This window comes from Lonchura striata, chromosome Z (assembly GCF_046129695.1).
Source record: "Lonchura striata isolate bLonStr1 chromosome Z, bLonStr1.mat, whole genome shotgun sequence".
Lineage (NCBI taxonomy): Eukaryota > Metazoa > Chordata > Aves > Passeriformes > Estrildidae > Lonchura > Lonchura striata.
The window spans coordinates 81,223,912-81,247,663 of NC_134642.1; the positions used below are offsets into that span (position 1 = coordinate 81,223,912).

A 23,752-nucleotide genomic window follows, 5' to 3' on the forward strand; every position below is an offset into this window, starting at 1 on the left:
GATAAATTGCTACAAACTCAGTTTTGCAGCCAGTTCTGGTCTGGGGCTGTGGTGCACAGACACCAGGGCAGACTGGCACCTCCTGGTCACCACTCATCCACTTGTCCTTGATCTTGGGTGTTCAGCTGCAGTTCCTCTTCAAATTTCCCTTTGTGGAAAGAAAGGGGATGTTTACAACCAACTAATGTGCTGTGAGAACCATGAGTGTTTTCCAGCCCTCTATAAGAACATCTAAATTATGAAGTTTCTTTCTTTTTTTTTTTTGTTTCTTTTTTTTCCCCTTTTTAGCAAGTTGTAGCGTAACCTGCAAGGTGAATTTGGTATGCACCGATGTAAAAATGTAACTTTTCTCTTAACAGTTAGAGGAAAGCTTGGGAGTGTTTCATACTGTGATTTGTGACTTGCAAGTTCTGGTTTAACTGGTGTCCTAGGTGAACCTTACCATGTGACTTTTTACCCTTAAAAGGTTGGATTTGTTATTAGTTTGCACAGATGTCAAATTTTTGCTGCTAACATCTAGTCCCACTCTTTTTAGTAAATGGGGATATGAAGAATTGCCTTAAGCACTTTAGATGGTTCTTTCTTAGACTGTTTTTTCTGAACTAGTGTTTCTCCAGTACCCATCATCATAGCAACTCCACATTGCTCCTAGTGATGCTTTTTGTTGCAGTTGGTGCAGGGTTTGTGTCTGCAGCTGGACTGGGATGCCTGCAGCCTGCAGAGTTACCTTTTCCTTTGTGAATCCTCTTTCAGGGATTTGGAAAGGGGTGGCTCTTTGGCAGTGGATAAGATTTTTTGAAGGTCTGTAGTTCAGTCCACCAGGCTTATTTACTCTGAAGCCAATACTGCATGGTGGCAAAAAAAGAGTTTTCTGCTCTATGACCAAAAGGAGCTCTATGACCAAAAGGAGATGCTTAATTTTTTTTTTTTCCTTTTAAAGAACTGACTGCCAGTATTCTGAAGTTACTTTAACTCTGAAAACCTGCTTTTGAGGAACTGAAGGTTTCCCTTGAGGTATTTATACATCAGATGAGCGTAGCTGTCATTGTCCTGTGGAAAACTTAAGAACTGTGTTAACTGCAGATAGGGATGTCAGTGTCAGACAGGATAATTTAAAAAACAAAACCAAAAAAAGTGCACCAAAAAAACCCAAACAACAACAACAAAAAACCACAACAAACCAACCAACAAACTATCCAGGGGATATAAATGCTTCTGCAAATACCAAACGGGCAGAGCAGAAGTGCCAGGTTAATTTCTTAGAAATGCAGGAAAAGCGGTCTAGTGTACAAATCCCGTTTCCTCACATCTCCCACGTTTCAGATGGTGGTGGAGCCACCTGGGTGTTGGGCTTGTCCGTGTTTTTGTTTTGAGGAGCGCGGGGTGTTGGATGGACGCTGCCCGTGACTTGTGTTGATGTCGTGCTCCAGCCTGGCTGTTTTTGGGAGTCCCGTGGCAGGGCCAGCCTGGCCGTGGGTTTCCTTCGGAGCAATTCCCGGTGATCCCGGCGATCCCGAGCATCCCTGGGCCGCACCGCGGGGTCCCTGCCCGGAGGGGAGCGGGAGGCGGGGGATGCCGTCCGCGTGTGACGCGGTGTTTTGTACTAATACAGAAATCTGCAACCCTGTGCGTGTCTCTCGCTGTGTCGTTTTACCGCCGCCGCGTTCTGAGGGGTTTGGGGCGTTCTGGGGGGTTTGGGGCGTTCTGGGGGGGGGTTCGTGGTGGGTGAGAGACCCCGTGAGGAGGGGGGGTGTGTTACGACAGCGGGGCTGTTTTACGACGGCGGGCGGCGCTTTGCGGCCGCGCTTTGCGGCCTGAAGCCGCGTCGCCGTGAGGGCAGCCGGGCAGCGGCTCCCGGTGCGCCCCGGCGCTGATGCAGAAAATCAACAGGAACGTGGTCCTGGCGCTGCTGTCGCTGACCAGCCTGGTTTTCCTGCTCTTCCAGCTCTGCTATTACAAGTTCTACCTGTCGCAGAAGGTGAGGGAGGGCCCGCGGCGCCTGGCCGCGTTTCCCTGCGGGCGCCGTGAGGGGAATCCCGGGGCGGGCGGGGAGCCCGGGCCGGTGTCCGGTGTCAGGGCTACAGTCGGGCTTGGGTTCCCAGCCTGGCATCCGAGTCACTGTGTCAGCCAGGGCCATCCATTTCTCCCGAAGGGGTTGATGCCCCCGCCAGCTTCCAGCTGCCACGGCTTTTAACCCTCAGCTCTCGTTGCTCGGTGGCTTTTATTGCACCGAGCTCTGTCAGGGCTCTGCTGGGGGGAGGCAGCATCTGCTGGCTGCAGGTTTTCCAACACGGAGAGAAATCCCAACTTTTTCTGCGGTCGTCTGAAGGGTTTTGTGACTCGGTGCTCCTAAAGTGCTGGGTGTCACAGTTTAAATCCTGCTTTTAAACCTGGAATGCTGTTTGTACCTCTTTTTTACCTGACCCCGAACGTCCAGGTGAGTGATTTTCTGCAACAGCAAAAGAAGTTAATGTTACTGTAAATTAAATCCTCTAGTGGTTCTTAGTTTACAGTTGCAACTCTGATTCAACAAAGGAACTCCCATTATTTTAATGGAAGAACCGTGCAGGTTTCAAAGTGGCTTGAGTTGTTTTTTGGCTTTGCTTTTAAGGCAGCGTCAGTGACAGCTGGTGATGCAACCTTCGACTTCTTTCTCACCATTTCTGATTTTTAAACAACTGAGAAGTGCTTCAGGCTTTTGAAAAGCCAAAAGCTGAGCCACGAGCTGCCTCGACCCTCTCACGTGAAAATGCAGTCCTTAAAATTGAATTGTCTAGGACTACACCTGGAAAGACGGAGGCACAATCCCGCTGTTCCTGCCCCTGTGGTATTTGCCTGACAGGGTTTGTCATCCTCCTCTCTTACGTTTGCTGGCACATTGGCTTGGAAACCTGAGGCCTCACCACTCTATGCTGCATGGGTCCCTGAGGCTTGAGTTGTCCTTCTAAATATATTTAAGCCACAGCAGTTGTTTATGATTTCACATTCAGCTCTGTGGCTGTGTGACCAGAGGCATAACCCCAGCCATAACCATAAAGAGGATAAACGCCCCTGAATGTCAGGTTAAGAAAACAAGGATTTAACTGAAATTTTGGGGTTTTTTCTCTTCTTTCTGTTATCTCTTTCCCTTTTTTTTTTTTTTTTTTTTTTTTTTTTTTTTTTTTTTAATAGAATGGAGCATCTTTTTCCAAAGTCAGAGGAAGCCAGTCAGGCCAAGACAGCACTAGATGGGTATGTACAGTGTCACTGGTTCATACAGCTCTTCCACAAATCTCAGAACTGACTTGGAACTTCAAATTCAAGGTCCAGACCTCTTCACTGGGTGCTTTCTGCTTTAAAGGATGAAGAGATTCACTTTGTAACTTTGTTCAGTAAAGAGACTATCGAAACACCAGTGTAAAGTAAAAGCGAGAAACAGTTACAGCTTGACAGCCTTTGCTGATGCAGTGTTCAGATGTTTTGTTAATGTTTAGAGAAGAAGCACTGTGTTGATCCAGGGTTTTGTGTCCTTTCAGGCTGGGCGTTGAACAGGTTGTCTGGTCTGCCATGCAGCTTCTGAGGAGGGGCAGGGTCACACAATCCTCCTCTGCCCACTCCAGTTGTTTAACCTGCTTGTGCTGGGTTGTAAAGCTCAGGAAAATGTCACATTTCAGCATTCACCAGCTGCTGCATTCCAGCCCTCATGACCAGGGCTGGGAGTGACGTTAGCTGCTTGAAATGGGATATTTGTTGTGTCTTGCTTCAGGCTTGCAAGCTTGAATGCAACCAAAACCACCCACCCTGGGGAGCCAGAAGGTCCCCTATCGTATTTGTAGTTAGGATTTGTTTGCAAACAGTTTTACAGAAGACTTTTTGTTAACAGAGCTCCCAGTGGAAAAACAACACAGATGGTTAAGGAGAAGGATGTGCTGGGAGCTGGCTGCCTTTCGGTTTGGATGCAACATGATAATGTTGTTAATTAGCAGAATGGCCATTTATAGGCCTGGTTTCTGCTGAGCAAGAGGGAAGGTGCTCTGGCTAGGAGCTGTCCCTGGAAAAAATCCAGACCAACTGCTCTGTGGACTGCTTGCTTGTGCCAGGAATGCCATGCTGTTCTTGGAGGTGACACCCCTTGGAGCTGCCTACCAGGTGTGAGGTGTCACAGTCACAGGGGGCTTCCAGTCTGTGGGCAGAGCTCTCCTAAGGTTTGATTTGCACTTCTGAGATCATTAGTGATAAAGGATGTGCCATGATCCTGCCACCTACTGCATGTCAGGCTTTCCTTAGAGCCCCTGCACTGATGTGTCCAAAATACTGAATTTGAACACATTTCTCTTGGTGACTTAACACCAAGGCCATGTTTTTCTACCATTATTTATGGGTTTTTTAGCTTGTTTAAGTTTGAGCTGAAAGCATCTGTTTTCCTGGAGAAGTGGTGGGGTGGGGAAGGGGAAGTAGGTACTTTTGCACAGATTTTTTCCTGTTCATCATTCTGTTGTGCCAGTTTCAGTCACAGAAGTAATAGGAGCACATTACTCACCTTTCAGCTTTGTGTAGCTGAAATCACTATGAGGGTGGCCTTGCTTCTGCCTGTACCACACAGGTGATGCTGCTGACAAAACTCTGTTGTTGACCCACACCCTGACCTCATGTTTCCACATCTCTCTGAAGTCACAGCTTTAAAATCATTAAATTAAAATGTTACAGTTGAATGCATTTAAGTGGCAGGGTGACTTGTGACTGTTGTGAGTGATTTCTGTGTGCCATGGACATGTAAATGTGCTTGATTAATATTCTCCTCTGAATCAAATTAATAACCCCTTGCATTAGGCACAGAACATTCTTGCTGCAGCTTTTTACTCCTTATGCAATGTTGAGTGCCCTGGGTAGAGCAGAATCCAAATTCTGTGTGGCACTTAGAAGGCATCCTACCTTCTCACTCAACCTCACAACTATTTGTGGAAGTGAAGTGTACACTCAGAGGAGGTATTGGTAGATAATATTTCCTTCTTTCAGTGGGTTGGGGTTTCTTCCTGTCAAAGAGTTTTAATGCAAAACTCTTTCTGTCCTCTGTCAAACAGCACGTGGTTAGGAAGTTCCTAGGATTAATATCCAGTCACAACATTCCAGTGTATTTGATTGATCCTTTGATTCTGGGACTGGTTGATAAAGACATTGAGCAGATCAGAAGCTCTCCAGATGGCCCCAGCCCAGAGTGCAAATACTTCTGTGCTCCAAGAGACTTCACTACCTTTGCACTACTAGACAAAACGTGGAAACATGATGTAAGTGCATGTTTTCTGTTCACATTTCTGTATTTTAGTGCATTCAGCTGCTCTTTGATGTTATCGCTTAATGCTTTTATGTTTGTATCTGAATTCATGTGGTGCTAATAGTTAGGCAGAGGAAACTTTGAAAGTTAAAGTTGCCCATTTACTAGCCTGGATACATTAGGAGTTATTTATAGCTGAAACTTTTTGGAAGCTGTCTGCAATATTAAAAAATAACCACTGGTAGTCAGAAAGGAAAGAAAGGTCCATTAGAATGGAAGGAGGAGAACCTTGAGCCTGCAGTGTCTTTTATAAATCTAGAGTCTGGGGACTCATCAAGCAGGAAATGCAGTTATGGATGTGACAAGTCTTGAAATATTATCAGAGTCTGCTGGTTTACATTTCTTTTAGCATATCCTTGTAATTAATACCATTTCATCTAATATGTTGGTTATACTTAATGGTATCTCTGCTTCTCCGTGGTGTTAGGACGTTTTTTAATGGCTGTGTTAAAAATAGAAGTGTAGCATGCGAGGAAGGACAAATTTAAATCCAGTATTATTTCATCAATTAAATGTAATCTGGAAAAATTATTAGATTATTTTCTACAGACTAAAGATACCAGTGACAAACATCTTTTTTCTTCTTCTTTTTCTTTTTTTTTTTTAGTTTTTCTCTTTTTTTTAATTAGAAAAAGCAGGAGACTGAAATGATCAGTGACTATGTCACTGAAGAACTTGAGTGAAGAGGGGTGTGACTCTGGGCCTGATGAGGCAGCTGTTTAACCCATAGGTGTGAAGGAATTCAAGAAACTAAAAGTAAAGTTGTATGGGAGCACACTGAGATAAATCCATTTTCCCATTGCTTAGTGTCTCAGTGATAATTTCTGTATCATTCAGAGGAGAAGCTGATATACAAAACATTTCAAGGGGGGAAATCAAAGCATCTTCAGATGCTGATTGGTTTGTTTTTTTCTTTAAATCAACCAGAATTCAATTCGCTTTGTTTGTAGAACAATGAGAGCCTGAGAGCAGTGCTCAGTGTTTGGTGAGATTTTTATTTGCCCTACAAAAGAAGGTTTTGGACTAATAATTTTTGTGTTTGTGACTGTTGCTGTCGAGGCAGGACGGGGATGAGAAGACTGACTCAGAAGGGTGTGAGAGTAAAAACTCCGTTTATTCAAAATGCCCGCAAGGATCAAATCCATTGGTTCTGAAGTGAAAACAACCCACCACCATTAGTGCAGAGTGCTTGACGCACAGTGATAGAACTTAACTATAAACAATGTGAACAACAAGAGAGATAAAGAATTATTTACATTCTTTCCCAGCTCTTTCCCAGGCTTCTGCCTGGTAGAAACTCTCAGTTTCTTTATTTTACTGAATCTGAGACCCACACGTGACATTGTTGTTCAAGGACTCAGGAACACCAGATTTGGCAGAGGAACAGTTTTAGAGAACAGTTTGAAAGTGCAGGGTAGTGTGCTATGGCAAGGAACAAACCTAATCCAAACATAGCTTATAACATTTATTTGTTGTTTTATTTTGTAGTTTGAAGGACAAAATTTAAGATAAGGAAAGAAGGTGGTTGGAATTGCTTGCAACTGCTGGTCTTCAAGCTCTTAAGAGACTTTGATTCATTTGTGGTTAAGCCTGATTAAAAAATGAAAATGAGGAATGGTGTGGGTTAGTAATAAGCGTTTAGCTTTCAATTATGGTTTCTCTAATCTTTAGCCTGCTCTGCCTCCTGTCTTCCTCATTTTCAGGTGGGCCTTTTTAGAACTGCTGAGAAGATGGGGTTCCAGTGGTTAAAGATTATAAACAAGGACCCCCGCTTGGATGGGATGGATGACCTGTCTGGGATGGAAATTCCCTTGCACTACATATTCAAGCTGGCATCCCATGCCATTCACCTGGTGGTCTTCTATGAGAGGAGTGGCAACTTCCTCTGGCACGGACCCCTGAGGCTCAGGCAACACATGGACAGGAAGTTTGTGCCCTTCCGGAAGCTCCACTTTGGTCGCTATCCTGGGGCCTATGAAAAGTGAGTTCACAACAAGGGAAGGAGAAAGCCATCATGGCACTCCCAAAATTACTTCCTCTGTGTGTAAAACTACTTCTTTCCTCTAGTCAGGTTCTGAAATTCAGCTCAGATATGAGTCAGACCCCAAAGTGCAGTCTTTGAGAACATTGTTTCTTAGAAAATGGGAAAAATATTGAGACATTTCACACATCAATAAATATGTTTAACTTTTTTCCATTAGTTTGACCCTGTTCTTTCATCCTTTTAAAACATGGAATCTGTATGAGTTATGTGCCTAAATGTTCAGAGTAGTTTTTAATTTTTAAAAGCAAATAGCCTCAAAGTACAGAGTAAAATTTGATTCTGAAGTGCATCCTGTACTTAGACAACCAAATAGTGTGAATTTTAAGATGCACTGAACAACATCTTTGAACAAATTCAAGTCATGAGTCAGTAAAGGAATCTGTGATCTGACAAACCAGCTTGGGGTTTGGAGGTGCAGGAATTCTTTTCAAACAAAGTTTTGAAATGCACAGGGAATTTGGTGAAGCTCTTGTTGCTTTTTTCATTTACAATTGGTTTTTGGCTGTATTTGGACTGAGGAATCACTGCCAATAGTGTGCATTAAGATTATAACCTGCATTAAAGGATAAATGCCATGTGGTTTGTAATGGAATTAAATTGGGTAATATATTACCTTTCTTTCCATGCAGGCCAGAACTTCTGCTTGTTTCCATTGACGACTTAAAAGTTCAAATTCCAAAAAATCCGTCCAGTTTTCTAGAGGAGATGTCCCACTCTAGATTTCTTGAATGTAGGTACAGAGAAGCTCGGGCTTTCTTTCAGGTTAGTGGTAACTGGGTGGCATCTCTGAGATGAAATGTGTGTTTTCACTGATTGACCCAAACCTAAGAACAGTTCACTGGGGATTTTTTTACCTAAATGGGATTGTTCACATGCACAAAGCTAAATACACCCCTTGATTCTCATTCCACAGATCTTACAAAATGGTAATGAAATCAAAACCTTACCTGAAGATCATAGCCTTTTTTGTTTTTTACTTGCAAGCACATTTTTGTCCAAGAGGGAACCCAAAATATCCACAGTTCTTACGCACCCTTACTGTTAAATTGTTCTTATGTAAATAAAACAATCTTGTTTTATTAGATACACAAATAAAACTTGTGTATCTTCATGACTGAAAACTTTATGGAAATGGAAATGGTCACAGTTTTGAGAAGTGTTTAATTTTACATTTTTTGAACCATGTTATGCAGTTCAATGTTCCTTATTTGGCTTATCTGAAATGGTCACATTTCGAAGTGACTGATTTAATTGCTTTTCTGACTGTGTAAGCTAATGTTTTCACCACTATTCAGAGCATTATTTTTAGAATTTTGCTACTTGATTTAGCAGATAGAAATGTCTTCACTGCAGTGTGGGGATCATTTTGTTATAACTTGGAAAGGACATGAGTTATAAAGTGATCAAGGGCTCACAGTTAAGACTAGAGTCAGAGTCAGGCCACTGAATCTGAGACATCTCTTTGTTCACGGAAGAGGAAAAAAGGGCAGTGAAGGCTCCAATCTTCTGTCATTCAGGTGTTAGGGACAGGGAGGACTGTTCACTCTAGTAGGCTGTAGATCCTTATTTGGGTAGCAGGAGGGTCACAAGGGCACCCATATGTTGTCCCTTCACATGTGGAAGACAGAAAAATATAATCCACTTCAGCCTCCAGGCAGAAATAACCACAGGCAGAGAAAGTGTGCTCTTATATGTTTATTGAACTTTGCTGGAGCTTTAATACTGAGACAAGCAGCTGGCACCTGTTTTGAAAAGTTCATTTTGGCTGCTTGTTGCCCAAGAGCTCTTAAAGAAATCCATCACAAAGCGGAGTGTTCCTTTGTTAGAACTGGTAACGTTTGCCCAGCCTCTCGTGTCGGTTTTGGCTTTGCATGGACGGCAGACCTTGCCACAGTTCTGTCTGGAGGATTTTTGTGTTCACACCGTTTCTCCTTGGCCGTTCTTGAAACTCAACACCCAACTCTGACACTTGGTGGCGCCAAATAAATTAATCATGGAGTTCTGGAGGTTGGAAAAGCCTTGATGTGCTGGCAGGGACTGATTCTGTCCCTGTGTTCGCCCTGGACTCCAGAAATTGACTTCAGCATGTGCAGAACAAGGGCTCACCCGTTGCTGCCAAGTGCTGAGAATCAGTGTCTAATACATACGTTCTTATTCTGGTCTGCTGTGAATTTTCATTCTGGTGGTTAGGGGAAAAAAGAAGGTTAATGATTCAGAGTTTTAATTTCCACTTGTCATTCCAGTGCATGTTCTGAAAATGGTTTGTGTATGTGTAAACAGATGTTAGCCCAGGTATTAGTTAAGTAAATTTTTTAAGGTCATTTTTTCCTAGGACACTGGAAAAATGAAGGGACAAGTTTGTTCTCTGACTGTAACTTGCATACTCTTGCCTTCCAGCTGTATCCTGACGATGCCTCTGTTGATGCAGTGGAATTCAGGAAAAAGGCAAAATCCTTGCTTCATCTGGCTGCCCTGACACTGAATAACTTGGGAGTGAAGTTCTGGCTGAGCAGTGGAACATGTCTTGGTAAAAATTTGTGTTGTGTTGCATTTTTAAATTCACCTGAAACTTTAAACAATTCATCCTTCATTGCTTGTGATGTCAGCAGAGACCAAAAGTACTGGGTTGGAAGGTAATAACTATTGCAATAGGCCTTTTTGCTCCTGAAAAAGTGCCTTTTCTTTAGAAACCTGAGCTGCTGAGATGCTGGGTAAATTTCCTGTGAAGCATTTAGTATTGTGAGGAATTACCTGTGTTGTGTTCATCCCTGCAAGGAAAAAAATTAACAGTTCCCTAATATGTGTGACTTGGAATTCACTGAAGTGCCAGTTGGAAAATGCAGTGATGAGCACATTGTTCTGCTGTCCAAGTACACTCTAACCCTGTTTTTCTTCTCATGCAATTAGATGCATGTCACTGACTTCTAAAATATAGTTTACATTAATTTCTTTTCTTTCAAAATGAACTTTTTATAAAATTACAGTCCACTAAATTAGGTAATGCAAGTTTTCAGTTCTGCTGAAGGTACAAGTGTCTTATCACTGGTAAGGATTCTCTTGTTCCTGAAACACTTAGTGAAGACTCATGTGTTCACATTTGCCTTGTATTTATTTAATCCTAGGGAATATAATTTTCTGAATGAACAGTTACTAAAAGATGCCTTAATGAAACAGACAAAAGGATGTCCTACATTGTGTCTTTCTGCTTTGCAGTGGTGATTGAAAGATGATTAACATCTTGGATGCAGTATAAAACAATAGTTGCAAATCAGAAGCACAGCTGTGGCCCTGTAGCTGTTAACTGCTGATTAGATTTGGTCCCACATAAAGAATTCTAGGGGTTTTTTTAATATATAAATGCATTTAAATTAGGAAACTGAAGACATATTATCTTAGTTTTCTCTTGCATTCTTGGCTTTCTGAAGGGAGAGAGATGACTATAAGTCATCCTGTGATACTTGTTTCCTTTGATGTGGTTCATCCCATACTAAAAAAAGGCAGAAGCCTTGTTTATGGCCTCAAAAGTCAAAGACTTTTGCCTGGTGATCTTAGAACAGCTCATTTATGTGTTGCTTTATTTCTGTTGAATTCATGTTCCTGAATTTAACTCGTTTGGGATTTTTCTGCTTTTTTTTTTCCCCTCAGGCTGGTATAGGCAGTGCAATGTCATTCCTCACAGCAAAGATGTGGATTTGGGAATCTTTATAAGGGACTACAAAGCAGATATCATTCCAGCCTTTCAGAAAGCAGGGTTGCCACTGAAGCACAAATTTGGCAAGGTACATAGAAAATGAACATTTTACTTCATGCGTGTGTTTCTGTAACTTTGTAACTTTGTAACTTCGACTTCAGTTGCAGAAGTGTTTAATAAAGTTTAAAAATAATGCATAGTTAACTGTGTTTTCTTCAGTTAGAAGTCACCCTGTATATCTGATGAAGATCAATTTGTTTTCTGCTGAAAAAAGGTGCTTCGTATTTTTATACGTATACACAGTGTGTATTTTTGTCTTTCAGCTGGAAGACAGCTTGGAACTCTCTTTTCAGGGAGAAGATGATGTGAAACTTGACATTTTTTTCTTCTATGAAGAGGATGACCACATATGGAATGGAGGAACTCAGGCCAAATCGGGCAAGAAATTTAAGTAAGAACTGGATTTGTACCACTGGTAGGATAGGAATTGAACAAGCTAGTATTTACTGATGGCATTTTGTGTGCTGTTGCCTGGCAAAGCCTGTGCTCTTTGTGGAAATGTGGATGTCAGAGGGGAATCAGTAGAGATTCTACACTCTGAGACCAGTGAAGCAGAGAGAGAACAGTCCTGTGCCTTACTAGAGAGTAAATGTCAGATCTCTTGTGAAATCAAAAGCAGGGCTGGCATGTTGTATATGAAGCAGATCTTATCTGACTGTGACAGGCCCCCAGTTACATAAACACCCAAGATGAGAGAAAGTCTCTGAAACAGTGTTTATTACACAGTCTAATTTTGTAGTAGAATATTAAACCTTAGGCATCTGTATTGATGAGGAAATAATTATGGCAAAAAGCCTCAACTCTCCTTGTGCAGAAAAGCCCACAGTTTGGGATTTTGAGGTAGCAATTTGGAATACTGAGTTGTGACAGCAACGCAGATTATTCCTGCAGGCCTTACTGTTCATGTTCTGAAAATGGAATTTTGAATAGGATCCTGTGTTTCTTGTTTCACACCTTTCAGTATTAGATCAGCAATGATTTAATCATTTAACTTAATGATTTAATAATTTAATCCAAATCAATTTAGCTAACTGGATATAGGTTTTGATAATTAGATTTATTTCTTTCAATCACATACCTTCACTCAGAAGGAGATAGCTGTAGACTAGTTGAAAATCTTGTAGACTTCTATAGGATTTCGTTATCTTTCATATTTTACCTGAAATGTATTTGTTTGTGTTTAGCTAATGGGAATTTAGTGAGCACAGTCATCCAGTTGGAGATAATGTCCAAATCCTTGTCTTAGTTATCTTTGTTCTGAAGTGATAAATAAAGACTGGGAAAAATATTTTGATAATCAGCTTCAAAAGGCCCATTTAGAAATAGACAAAAGAAAGACTTCTTGGAATATCCCCACAGAAAATGTGCTGTATTGCAAAGTAAATTTTTTTAGAATACAGCAGCAGTTACAGTTTTCGTGTGTGGTGCATTCTGAAAAGCAAGCTGACCAATAAATTCCTTTCCTCCTCTTTGTAGTGTTACTGCATCTAAAGTGCAGTGGCTGTTTCCATGCCAATGGAGTTGACACTGCTCCTTCAAAACTCGGATATTCGAGAGATGTTTTTCCCCCATTTTTTTGATGGCCAGTCCAAACATAAGAATAGGGGATCAGTGTGACCCTGTGCTGCACTCCAGCTTTTGTATCCTTGGATATTACAGCTCCTTTGTAGCTCCATCTTCCACAAAACTCTTTCCTTTTCTTGTAGCCTCGTAGTTATTTTTGGTGGTAGCTTATTTAAAGTTCCAAAAGTAGCTTTCTAGTTCAGTAATATCTCTGCTCAGGCATAGCATCATAAGGAAGCCAAACCTTTAATTCTGAGCTGGTGTTTCTTAGTTCAATACACCCAGAAGACAACCAGGAAAACTGCTTGTTTGCCACCATAAAGGCCCTGAGCCATGTCAGAACTGTAGCATTTAGAATCCTTTGCCAAGTAATTCCAGACGTGTGCTATTTCAAATACATCCTCAAAAAGAGAAAAGAGACCCAGCTTTTGTTACTGTGAGATGTGAGAGCACTTGGCATCCTTAATCTGACTATGTGCAACACCAAAATGACCCTCAATTCTGCTTAATCTTCAGCCCTGTCAGAATTTTGGAGTAAGACAAAAATGAAAAGATCAGTCAGAAGAGAAGTGATTGTTTGCTCATGCTGAATACTAAATTCACTCTAACAATTTTAAAGGAATGATAGTGTCAGAAGAATTGTTGATTGCTATTGGGCCATCAGGAAGGGTAGAAGTTATTTGCTAAGATTAAAACTGAAAGAAGGTGTTTTCTTCAGAAAGCTAAATATTTGCACAGGCATACTTTCTATACATCTAAATTAGAGGGTGGAGAACTAGAGCATTTCTCTTTGAGTCCCTAAAATATTTCTCATAGTAATTTTTAGACTCTGTTTCCTTGGAGAGCTGATTTCTAACCCTCACAGCCTGGCTGTGTGGTTTGCTTTTCCATGTGCACAAACACTTCCTTAGCATTCCTGACACAAGCATGTGTATCCTCCTGATACTGTCTTGGAGTTGCAGCAATTGAGGCTTCTTCTTTGTTTGCAAATTTAATACTGGACAGTTGCAATCTCCAGCAAAGAGTGAGTATCTACCAAAACTGAGTCTGGGAATCAAATCCCCACTGTTTGCTTTAATCCTTAAAGTGAACTAATTCTGTAGGTTTTTAACAAAGAGGACTTCGTGTAAGAGTTCAGTTTAATCAGCAGTCTCTGGATATATATCCAAAAAAAAGCTTGATCACTTTGTTCTTTCCCTCCACTTAAGGCATGAGCACAATTGTTTTATTTTCTCATGTTGTTTGCTGAGAGCTTAGAAATGAAATTAACTTCATGCTTGCAAGAAGATGGCAGTTCTAGTTCATCATACGAATGTACAATTTTTTTTTTAAAAGGACAAAGTGCTTATGGTTTCATTTTAACTTGTGAAAAGGAATTTTAGGATAATTTTTAAATTTTTTTTTTGTGTGGAAGTCTTCAGAGTTTCAGAAGTCGGAGTGATCCTCTGCAGGAGTAGTGGGTACACTTTGGTATTGCTTAACACCTCGATGTCGTTCTGGCCAAGATGTGAAATCTACCTGTGAGCTGCCACTGCTGTAAGCCTCACCTCACCTTTCTAAGAGAGGTGACTGTGAAATCCCATTTGTAACAGGCAAAGCAGAGGCAGGGACTAACCTATAGGTGGCAGAATGATGTGAGTGCAAGCAACAAAGGAATTCGGAATGCTCCTTCCTAAGCACATGAAGCAAATGTTCACCAGTTACTGTTGATAACACCCTTGTCCAGCGTGTAAGAGAAAAATCAGTATAAATGTAACATGGCCACTTGCTGCAGTTGCTTGCTTTCTCCTTGAACTTACTTAGAGGTGCATTCTAGCCTTTTGTCAGTGACCATACCCTTTTGTTCTGGCACAGGTATCTCTTTCCCAAGTTTACTCTGTGCTGGACTGAATTTGTGGAACTCAAGGTACACGTGCCCTGTGAAACCCTACAGTACGTGGAGGCCAACTACGGCCCGGAGTGGAAGGTGCCTGTGAAGACATGGGACTGGAAGAGCTCACCCTCCAATGTGCAGGACAATGGAGTCTGGCCTATTGATGAGTGGGACAATGTCATCCAAATCTACTGACCCCTGTCTGCTGACAGAGCCTGTCCCCAGAACTGTCAGTTTGTGATTTCCCAGTGCCCAAAGACATTGACATCCGTTTCCTCTGTAATGCCTCACATGTTTCCTAAGGAGACATTTACCTCCCTTTGCTTAACAGGTATTTTCTTCACCTTCATTGTGATTTTTCCACATGATTAAAGGAGAAGATGAAAAGCAACTGGAGGGAAGGGAAGCTGAAAGAAAAGCTGCACAAAGGGAGCAGAGAGGACTGCAGTGGATTTTTGGGCAGTTGACTGTTTAAATGTAAACGGTGGCCAGGCGGCTTCGACATTCCTGGGATCATCAAAACCTTCAGACTGTTCAATTCTCAAGCTTGAGAGAAGGTTAGGACGGGAAAATGTCAGCAGTTCCTCTTTTTTCCAAGGAGATCTTGTGACTGTTTCACTTCAAAACACCAGCGTTATGAGTACCTCAAATATGCTTGATTTGAGACTGGTACATCCCTACCATAAGCAAGAGGTTGCTCTTGGGAGTGCAATGTTTCTGTGGCACAGAACCTGTGTGACCATTTGCTTTACATCCAGGAGGTACCTGGTAATGGTGTAACACTAAGTGAATGGAAGGAGCAACTATTGACATTGGACGTTTTTCAATTTGTCCTTTTCTTCTTTAAGAATGTGAAGGTGCATGCTGCTAGAATGGCTTCCCCATGAAAATAAATAAAATTCTGGTTTTGATGTCCCAGTCCTTGTGTTCTCCCTGTAGAATGTTTTTACTGGTTTTTAGCACATTTCAGCTATTCCTGCTTTCCTGCAAGTAGATAGAAATGGGGGTTATTCATAGTTTTCTGTTTCACAGAGCAGAGACTTCTCTTTAAGGGAAAGGAGAATGTGTACAAATACCAACTGTTCCATCAAATTTGCAGCAGCAATCCTGCCAGTCCTCTCAGTTTCAGTTTCTCCTGCCACAGAAACACTGGAGTAAATTGTTCAGCTTCTGGCAACAACTTGTCAGGCTGGCTCTTCAATTGGATGGTAATTTTGCTCTGCCTGGTTAAGAAGGGAGAGGTGTAAAATCCTGCTAACACCATTCACTTGCTAAAGTAAAAGTAACCATGACATCATAAGGGATAATTTCTCAGGTAGATTTTTTTTTTTGGTGCCTTTTCCTTAAACTGGAAAAAAAAAGGTGAATGTCCTCGTGGTTTCCATGTGGTTTTCATGTTTATAACTCTGTTGTCCTGAACTCCTTGGTGTAATAACATGCAGTAAGCCTGTGAGTTTCTCAGATGTGATAAATGTTTAAGAGTGAAAGAAAAGATGCTCTCAGAAAATTATAATCTGTCAAATTTTGGACTTTGTAGATGAAAAGACTAATGAAAAAAAAATGCATGTCCCTGAAAGGGAGGATGTCTTGAACAGTTGATTATACCTGTAAGGTGTTCTTCAGGTTAAAATGTTTTCTTTTCAGAAGATACAAGTGTATATTTAACACTGATTAAAAGGAGAGTCTAATTTACAACTTGAGATGCTGTTTCATCCTTTGTTTTGTCATCTTGGGCAGCATTTAACACACTTCATTGCAGGTACGATGACAAAATGCATAGAGGAAAATCCTGAAATGTTTCTTACACTGCTTATTGACTGCCTGTCACTTGAGTGTTTATTTTTTAATAAAGATAATTGGATACAATAAATATGCTCTGAATAAAGCAGAAGCCTATATGTAGGAGAAAGGATCCTTCAGCTGCACAGAGAGATTGCACATTGCACATCTCCTGTCACACTCTGTGCAGTGCTCTGACCACAGATTTTCTGTTTGGATGCAGATTGGGTGCCCAGGAGTGGTGTGAACATCATGGAACTGCTGCTCTTCCAAGGCACATCATGAGGCTAAAGCCTTGGCATTCCCACAGAAACAGCCGGATTGAGGTGTGCTTCCTCTTGGGCTTTCCTGAATTGCCTCATCTGAAATGGATTCTTAATTCTGTGTTACCTTCTTAACTTACTAATTGCCTTCATTTTGGAAGTGCTCTGGAGAGGAGGGTAATTCCTAAATTCTCCTCACAGGTGAAGTCCCTTGGCTTCCCTGTAGCAAACAAGGTTTTTCACGTTATTTATATGTATCTGTCAAAGACAGAAAAGTGATCAAAGCTCCAGAATAATGGCAAGGAAAGATTGAATAGCATTGATTGAAGAGAAGGGACCATAAAAAGCCATGTTCAAAAGCCATAAAAGATGGTTACAAGAAAAGGAAGGGATGTGTGTACTCATTTCCATGGGTGGTAGGAAATAGAAGTAAATGGGGGGAATGCAAATTGATCCACCTGCACAGAAGCTGGAGTATTGAACATGTGGAAAACCTGTGACCTTGGGGGTCTCTGAGAACACGTCAGGCAGATGCCAGCCAAAGCTGACTTGATGTAGTTGAAGACTGACTGTACTTAATCCTGTTTTCCCACTGGACGGAGTTCCTATTTCCCATGATTCTCTAGTATTCCACAACTTCCAGCTTTTAGAAGGTGGAAATTGGAATAGTTGTTTGTATATGAGCTTAAGAAAAGATCTATTTCTGGAATCAGACGTTATGAGTGATGCTCTCACGGGAAACGAGAGAAAACTGCAGAGTCTTGAACACTTGAAAAAAATGTGATTGTTTGCAACAAAAGGGTAAATGCAGTTCTTCCAAAAAGGGTATGTCTGATCCAAACTGGGGCTGCAGAACAATCATGGGATGAACAATGCTTGGCTGCACAGGGCAGGGAGGCTCTGAGGGAGATGCTGACACTTTTCACCTGTCCAGGAGCAGTATTCTGACAGAAGGGCCCGTGTCTGTTCTACCACACTGCCCTTTAACCTCAGACACAGAAGATGGGCAAAACTGCTGATGCAGGAAGTAGCAGCTGATCTTGTTATGCCCTTGCTGTTGAAGCAGAGCCTGGGAGATGCTGGTTGCTGGTATTAAACAACTTGCATCCTTTGCTGCTTTAGAATTCTCTAGAAGTCTGAAGTCTGTCAGCTCCAGAGAAAACCAGTCTCTGCTTTGCACTGCCCACTGTGGTTGTGTTGAATGAGGTGTGTAACAGCACAGACACCTTCCTTCCTTCCAAGGTGACTGCCTGTCACAGTGCCGTGGCTCCCAGGGGTGCGGTTCTGTCCTTTATTACTCCCCAGCAGAATTCTCTGAGCTCACACAGCAGTTGTGGAAGCTCAGGGGCAGCTGCTTCGCTGCTCAGGCTTGTTTCCTTCCTCTTCATGTGTTTCTATCATACTGTGAATTGCAGAACAGAACAAGGGGACTTGAGAAATTATGTGGAAGGACATCAAAGTCTGCCTGGCACTTGTGTTCACTGATCTACATCAGCTGTTTTGGTAAAGTGACACCAGCAGATGATTTACATCAGCTGATGATCTTTGCTTAATAGCATTGTGTTTCCTCAGCTCAGCCATTTCTGTTCGTTCCACTTCAAACCTAGGATAAGCCAAGTGGCTCTCTTTTGACATAAAGCAAATAATTACAGCGCCTTTCTCCTATCCACTTCCTGTCAGGAAAGTCAAAACTCTTGACTAAAGCAGCTTCCACCAGGAGTGTGGTCTCTCTCCTTGAGTTGACACTGGCCCTTCTTTATCACTGCCATTGTCCAGAGCAGTGTCTCAGGAGCCGGTTGGGGCAGCAGGAGCATCTTCTGTTGAAAAATCTGTGTGTTTGCTCTTTGGGCTCCTGTAATCACCTCACATTGTCAACATTCAGGCTTGGTTGCCTCTTTGTAACAACCTTTCTCAGCTGCACTGGAAGAGGGATTTCTGAACAAATGTGGAAAGGGAGAGAAGATTAAATAGGGAATTAAACAGGAGCCAGGCCAGGCTGTTGGGTTTTGGGTTTGTATTTTTTCTTTTCTTTCTTTTTTTTTTTTTTTTTTTTGTAATTTGTTTTAATTAATTATTTTATTTTAGAAAGCCAAGATACATTTGCGTCATGTGGAAAGGGGTCCCTCCGTGACTGACCAGACATCTGGTGTCATTCCATAGGAAAGATTTTCTTTATTGTCATGGTTTCAGCTGGGACAGGGTTCATGTTCTCAGTAGCAGGTGTGTTGCTGTGATTTTGGATTCAGTATGAGAATAAATGTTGATAACATGCCTGTGTTTTAGCTGTTGCTATCCAATTTATACCCTATATCAAGGACATTTCAGTTTGTCATGCTGTACCAGTGGGCAGGTGAGCTGAACAATCCAAGGGTTTCAGAGAATATCATGCTCTGGGTATAAACTGCGGGGGAGTTGGCTGGGAGGGCTGATCACTGCTGGGGGGTGGGATGGGTATCAGCTTATGGCTGGTGAGCAAACTGTGCTGTCCACCACTTACTTTTGGCATTTGCTTTCTCATTATTATTGTTATTATCAGCATTACTAGTATTTTACTTTGTTTTCAGTTACTGAACTGTTCTTATCTCAACCCATGAGTTTTATGGGCTTTTTTCCCCCCTGATTCTCCTCCCCATCCCTCTATGTGGCTGAGAAGCCAGCAGATTTTACCCCTGTACCTTCCCCAGTTAAGTGACGCAGTGGGTTCTCCTTCATTATTTGGAAGAAAATTAGGTATTTTTTCCCTTGGAGCATGCCTTCTCCAGGGTCTCAAATCCTCTCTAGCATCTAACATCCTCAGCAGCAGTGCAATGCAGCCTCCACTCCTCCAAAACAAGGTGTCCTGCACTGTGCTAGTAAAGAAAAGTGTGTTTCTGTGACTCAGTCCCAGCACAGACAGGGACAAGGCTGACAGGAGGGCTTTTGGCTTATCTTGGAGGTGTTCTTGGGTAGTGTTGTTTTGCTCTGTGATCCTCCTCAATACATGTAAGAGAATCAAGCAGGCTGGGAAAGACTTCTGTGGCCATCGAGCCCATCCAGTGACTGATCACTACTCTGTCAGCCACAACAGAGCACTGAGTGCCACCTCCAGCCTTTCCTTAAGCACTTCCGGGGACAGTGATTCCACCGTCTCCCTGGGCATCCCATTCCCATGTCTTAATGCCTTTCTGTGAAGAAATTCTTCCAAATGTCCAACCTAAACCTCCCCTGGCCCAGCCTGAGGCCATTCCCTCCTGTCCCTGTTCCTGGAGCAGAGCCTGACCCCTCTGGCTGTCCCCTCCTGTCAGGAGCTGTGCAGAGCTCCAGGTTCCCCCTGAGCCTCCTTTCCTCCAGGCTGAGCCCCTTCCCAGCTCCCTCAGCCTCTCCTGGGGCTCCATTCCCTTTCCCAGCTCCGTTCCCTTCTCTGGACTTGTTGGTCTTTCAAGCTGTGAGGGGCCCAGAGCTGCCCCCAGGATCTGAGGTGTGGCCTCAGCAGGGCCAGCACAGGGACAGTCCTGCCCTGCTCCTGCTGCCACCCCAGGGCCGGGACACCCTGGGCTCGTGTCCAGCTGCTGTCACAGCACCCCCGGGCCCTTTTCCAGCCCCTTTTCCCCCATTCTGGAGCTGGGGGGTTGTTGTGACCCGAGGGCAGGAGCCAGCACTGCCCCTGGGTGTCCCTCATCCCATGGATCCAGCCTGTCCAGACCCTCTGCAGAGCCCTCCTGCCCTCCAGCGGATCCACATCCTAGCCAGCCCAGTGACATCTACAAATTCATCAATGGTAAACTCAATCCCTGTATTTCCAACATACCTGGAGACACAGGAACATCACCAGTGAAGGAGTCTGGGAGCCATCTCCATCAAGCACCTTCCATGTGCTGCCTGTAGCCACCTGTGATGACTTCCCTGCACTGCTGATGCCTTTAGCCCCTGGCTGTTTGCTGCAGTCACTTCTCTGGGTTAATGATGCCTCTGAAGTGCATTTGGTGTTTGATCAGAAAAAGTGCCCATTCTTTCTTGCTGAAATAAAGCTGTTGCTGAAGTCAATGTGCTGAGACCATCGTTAGCCTCTTCCTTGCTGGTCTTTTACAGCCACTTTGCTGCAAGCAGTTAATGAAGTCAGCCAATTAATCTGCTGCCCCTCAGCTCTCCAGGGACCTGCCTTTCCCTGCAGCACAGTGGAGGTGTTCTAACCTCTGAGTAAAGGTCCACAATATCTCCTGTGAACAAGACAAGGAAAGACCCAGAAAATATTGCTACCTGTTCTTTCTTTGACCACCAAATATTCCCATCCCTCCCAATATCACTTCTGAAATGCCCTGGCTGTTATCCAGTCCTCATGAATGTCTCATCTGGCAGGCTGGCACGAGGCTGGTGGAAGCCTGGAGATTGGCACTTTGGATTTTGGCCAGAGTGGTGAGCAGTCTGCTGCATTGCCCATCTCACTTTTTGAGGCAAGGGAGTTTCATGAGAACTTCCACTGAAGTGATACAAGGCTTTGCCACCATGGCTACATAAGCCCAGATTTCACCTACAAATGGGCCTGAAAAGGAGGAACCTGTTTGAAATGGTGCTAATGCAACTTTTGTGATGGTCAGCAGTGGTCATGTTGAGGGTTGGAGTCCTTAAAAGGTGTGAGAGAGTTGTCCTTACCTGTGGCATTTATTGTTGAGTTACTCCACAGCATTAGCAAGGACTAAGGTAGAAATGCAAAGCCCTACCAGGGTGCTTTCTGCCTTGCTAAGGTCTTTCTGCCAAAAAACCCTAATAAAATGTGTGCAGCAATGGCAGCTGGAAACAACAGATGATACAGATTAAGTGACATTGTAATTGCGCTGGCTGTCAAATCATGGAAGGCCTTGTGTTTGTTAATTGTTTTTGTGTGGATGCCTTTCTCTGGGACTCTCCATCCTAAGGGGACTGGAAAAGGATTTTCTGAATCTGAATTACTGTGATAACCTGAATAATGCAGAAATGGGCATGCACCTCCTGGAAAGGCAGACTGTCCAAACAGAATGGCTTTGGTGTGTTCCCTGCAAACAAGGCAGGTGCTGGGAAAAAAGAGGGGGAAAGGCTGAGCACCAGAGGGTGTTCTAATAGTTTTCTGTGATCCATCAAGGCTGTTTTATAGCAAAATGGCCTGTTTGAAGAGAGAGGAGAGAAGAGGAAAAACTGACAGGGGCTTGGGAGTCCATAACTTCACATGTTTGGGCCCATGTTTTTTTTTATGTGAAGAGATGGGAAAACATGAAATAGAGGGAAATGCATATCAACTCCTTTTTCCTGTTCTGATCCTTCATTGGTGCAAAGGGGGAAGGCTGCTGATGCCAGCCCAGCTGCTCTGGTTTGCACTGGAAAGGGCAAATCCAATCCACCCACCAAGTGGGAACTTCTGCCCTCCCACATCCTGTGGATCAGGACCATGGCTCTAACAGTGACCAGTCATAGCTGGCAGGTTTCAGGCTATTCTTCCTTGTCCTCCCCAGCCCTCCCCCACTGCTCCCTGGTCCATGTTCCATCCCAGAGACCCAGGACACAAGCAGGGACCTTAATTTATAGGGAGAAAAAAAAATGTCAGTGCTGACAGGCAGAGTGGTGCGAGTGGAAATGAGTTGTACTGATAAGCCCTTCTGACTGTATTTTATTTTACTGAGGTTCTTAACAAACAATCTTTATGAAATGCAAACCTGGCTTATCAGGCTAATGCAGATTGTCTGAAATCCTTATCTCCATGGGCCAGTTAGCTGGAGTGATTCCCTTTTCATAAGGAATAGAGAATGAAGAGCTGCACACAAGCCTCCCCCCTGCCCCACCTCCTTCCAATCACTGCCATTTACTGGCAGTGAACCGAACGGCTCTGATTTCCAAACTCATAAATAACGCAGGGCCCCCGAGCTGAGCTGTCCTGCGCTCCCAGAGTTGTTCAGCTGCACAGGAGCCGCAGTCAGCCGGGAGGGGCTGGGCAAGGGAGAAAGGGAAGAGCCCCTGGTTTGCTGAGAAAAGCCACTGGCTTTTTGAGAGCAGCCGATGTTTAAGCTGACATCTAACGCTGGAGCAGCACAACCTCCCCACAAGATCCATCCCTCCCTCTCACCACTGTGAGCTGGCCTGGACCCTGAATTTTGAACGTGTTTCCTTGGAGTGATTTTTGCTCCATAACTCGGCCTGCTGTCTGCTGGGGAGGAGCTGCTGCTATTTGTATGTTGATGATTTATCGTGTGAAACGTGCCCGCTGCTCAGGAGAAGGGTTTTTTCCCCTTCATTCTGCTTGTGCTCTCTGTGCATTTTCTATGCCTCATGTGGGTCAAGTTTGTGTGCCTGGGGAATGGATGGCAGCTAAATAGCTCTGCTGCTTTTTCTGGGGATAGAAGCATGGAAAAAAGGTAATAGCAGCTGTGAGGAAATGTTTTTCTTCTGGTTGTTGAGCCTCTGGGGAATGTATATATATATATATATATATATATATATATATATATAAAGTCCCTCTCTGGGAACACACAACGAAGTAAACAGATGCTGCTGTTGTCTCCACTGTCTCTGTGATCTGTGGAAATGTTCTCCTTTTCTGGGACACCATGAGGTGCTAGAAGATCTGCACCAGGTCTTAGCCCTTCAATTCCTGTACTGAAGTAACAAGACCAGGTGAAAAAGGGCCTTGACTTTTACCCACCAGCACATACAAGTTACTTTCACATCTGTTTTGCATCTTGCCAATTTGAGTGCTTTTCTGATCAGGAGACAAGGGTCTAGATTAAACAATCATGAGGTGTAAGGAGGTCTCACAGCTGTATAGAAAAATAGGAAACAGGTTTCCCACAACACGTGGCACAGAGAAATTCTAGTGGGGCTGCTGTTGGTTTATCATTCCCTGTTGGTTTCTCATTCCTCTTGACATCTGGGAAGATGCCAGCATGAAGGATTAGTTTAGCAACAGAGATTATCTTTCTCAAAGCAGAAGAGCTTGTGTACCCCAGGATGCAGTGTTAACCCTATCTGCAGATATTGCTTAACTCCTAATCCCAGGAATATTAATTACACCAAAGCATGGAAATATCTTTGCCATGGAGAGGAACATAGAGATGCCACTGCCATGGACACCTTGGACCTGTTGTTGGACATCCCACAGGTGCAATTGCTGTCCAGCCTGGCAGGTCAGCCAGCAGCTGTTAGTGGTCATCATTTCCAGGCAGCA

The 23,752-nt window shown here is 43.2% G+C and overlaps 1 protein-coding gene across 1 annotated transcript; it reads left to right on the forward strand.

The window, feature by feature from the left end:
* Positions 1-1,806: 1,806 nt before the first annotated feature.
* Positions 1,807-16,412, forward strand: FKTN (fukutin). The gene is made up of 9 exons (XM_021534000.3): positions 1,807-1,978; positions 3,172-3,231; positions 5,061-5,264; positions 7,015-7,292; positions 7,985-8,117; positions 9,753-9,882; positions 11,001-11,134; positions 11,370-11,497; positions 14,524-16,412. The coding sequence occupies exons 1-9, from the start codon at positions 1,874-1,876 to the stop codon at positions 14,735-14,737; spliced, it is 1,386 nt and encodes a 461-aa protein (XP_021389675.1). The 5' UTR covers positions 1,807-1,873; the 3' UTR covers positions 14,738-16,412.
* Positions 16,413-23,752: the final 7,340 nt, after the last annotated feature.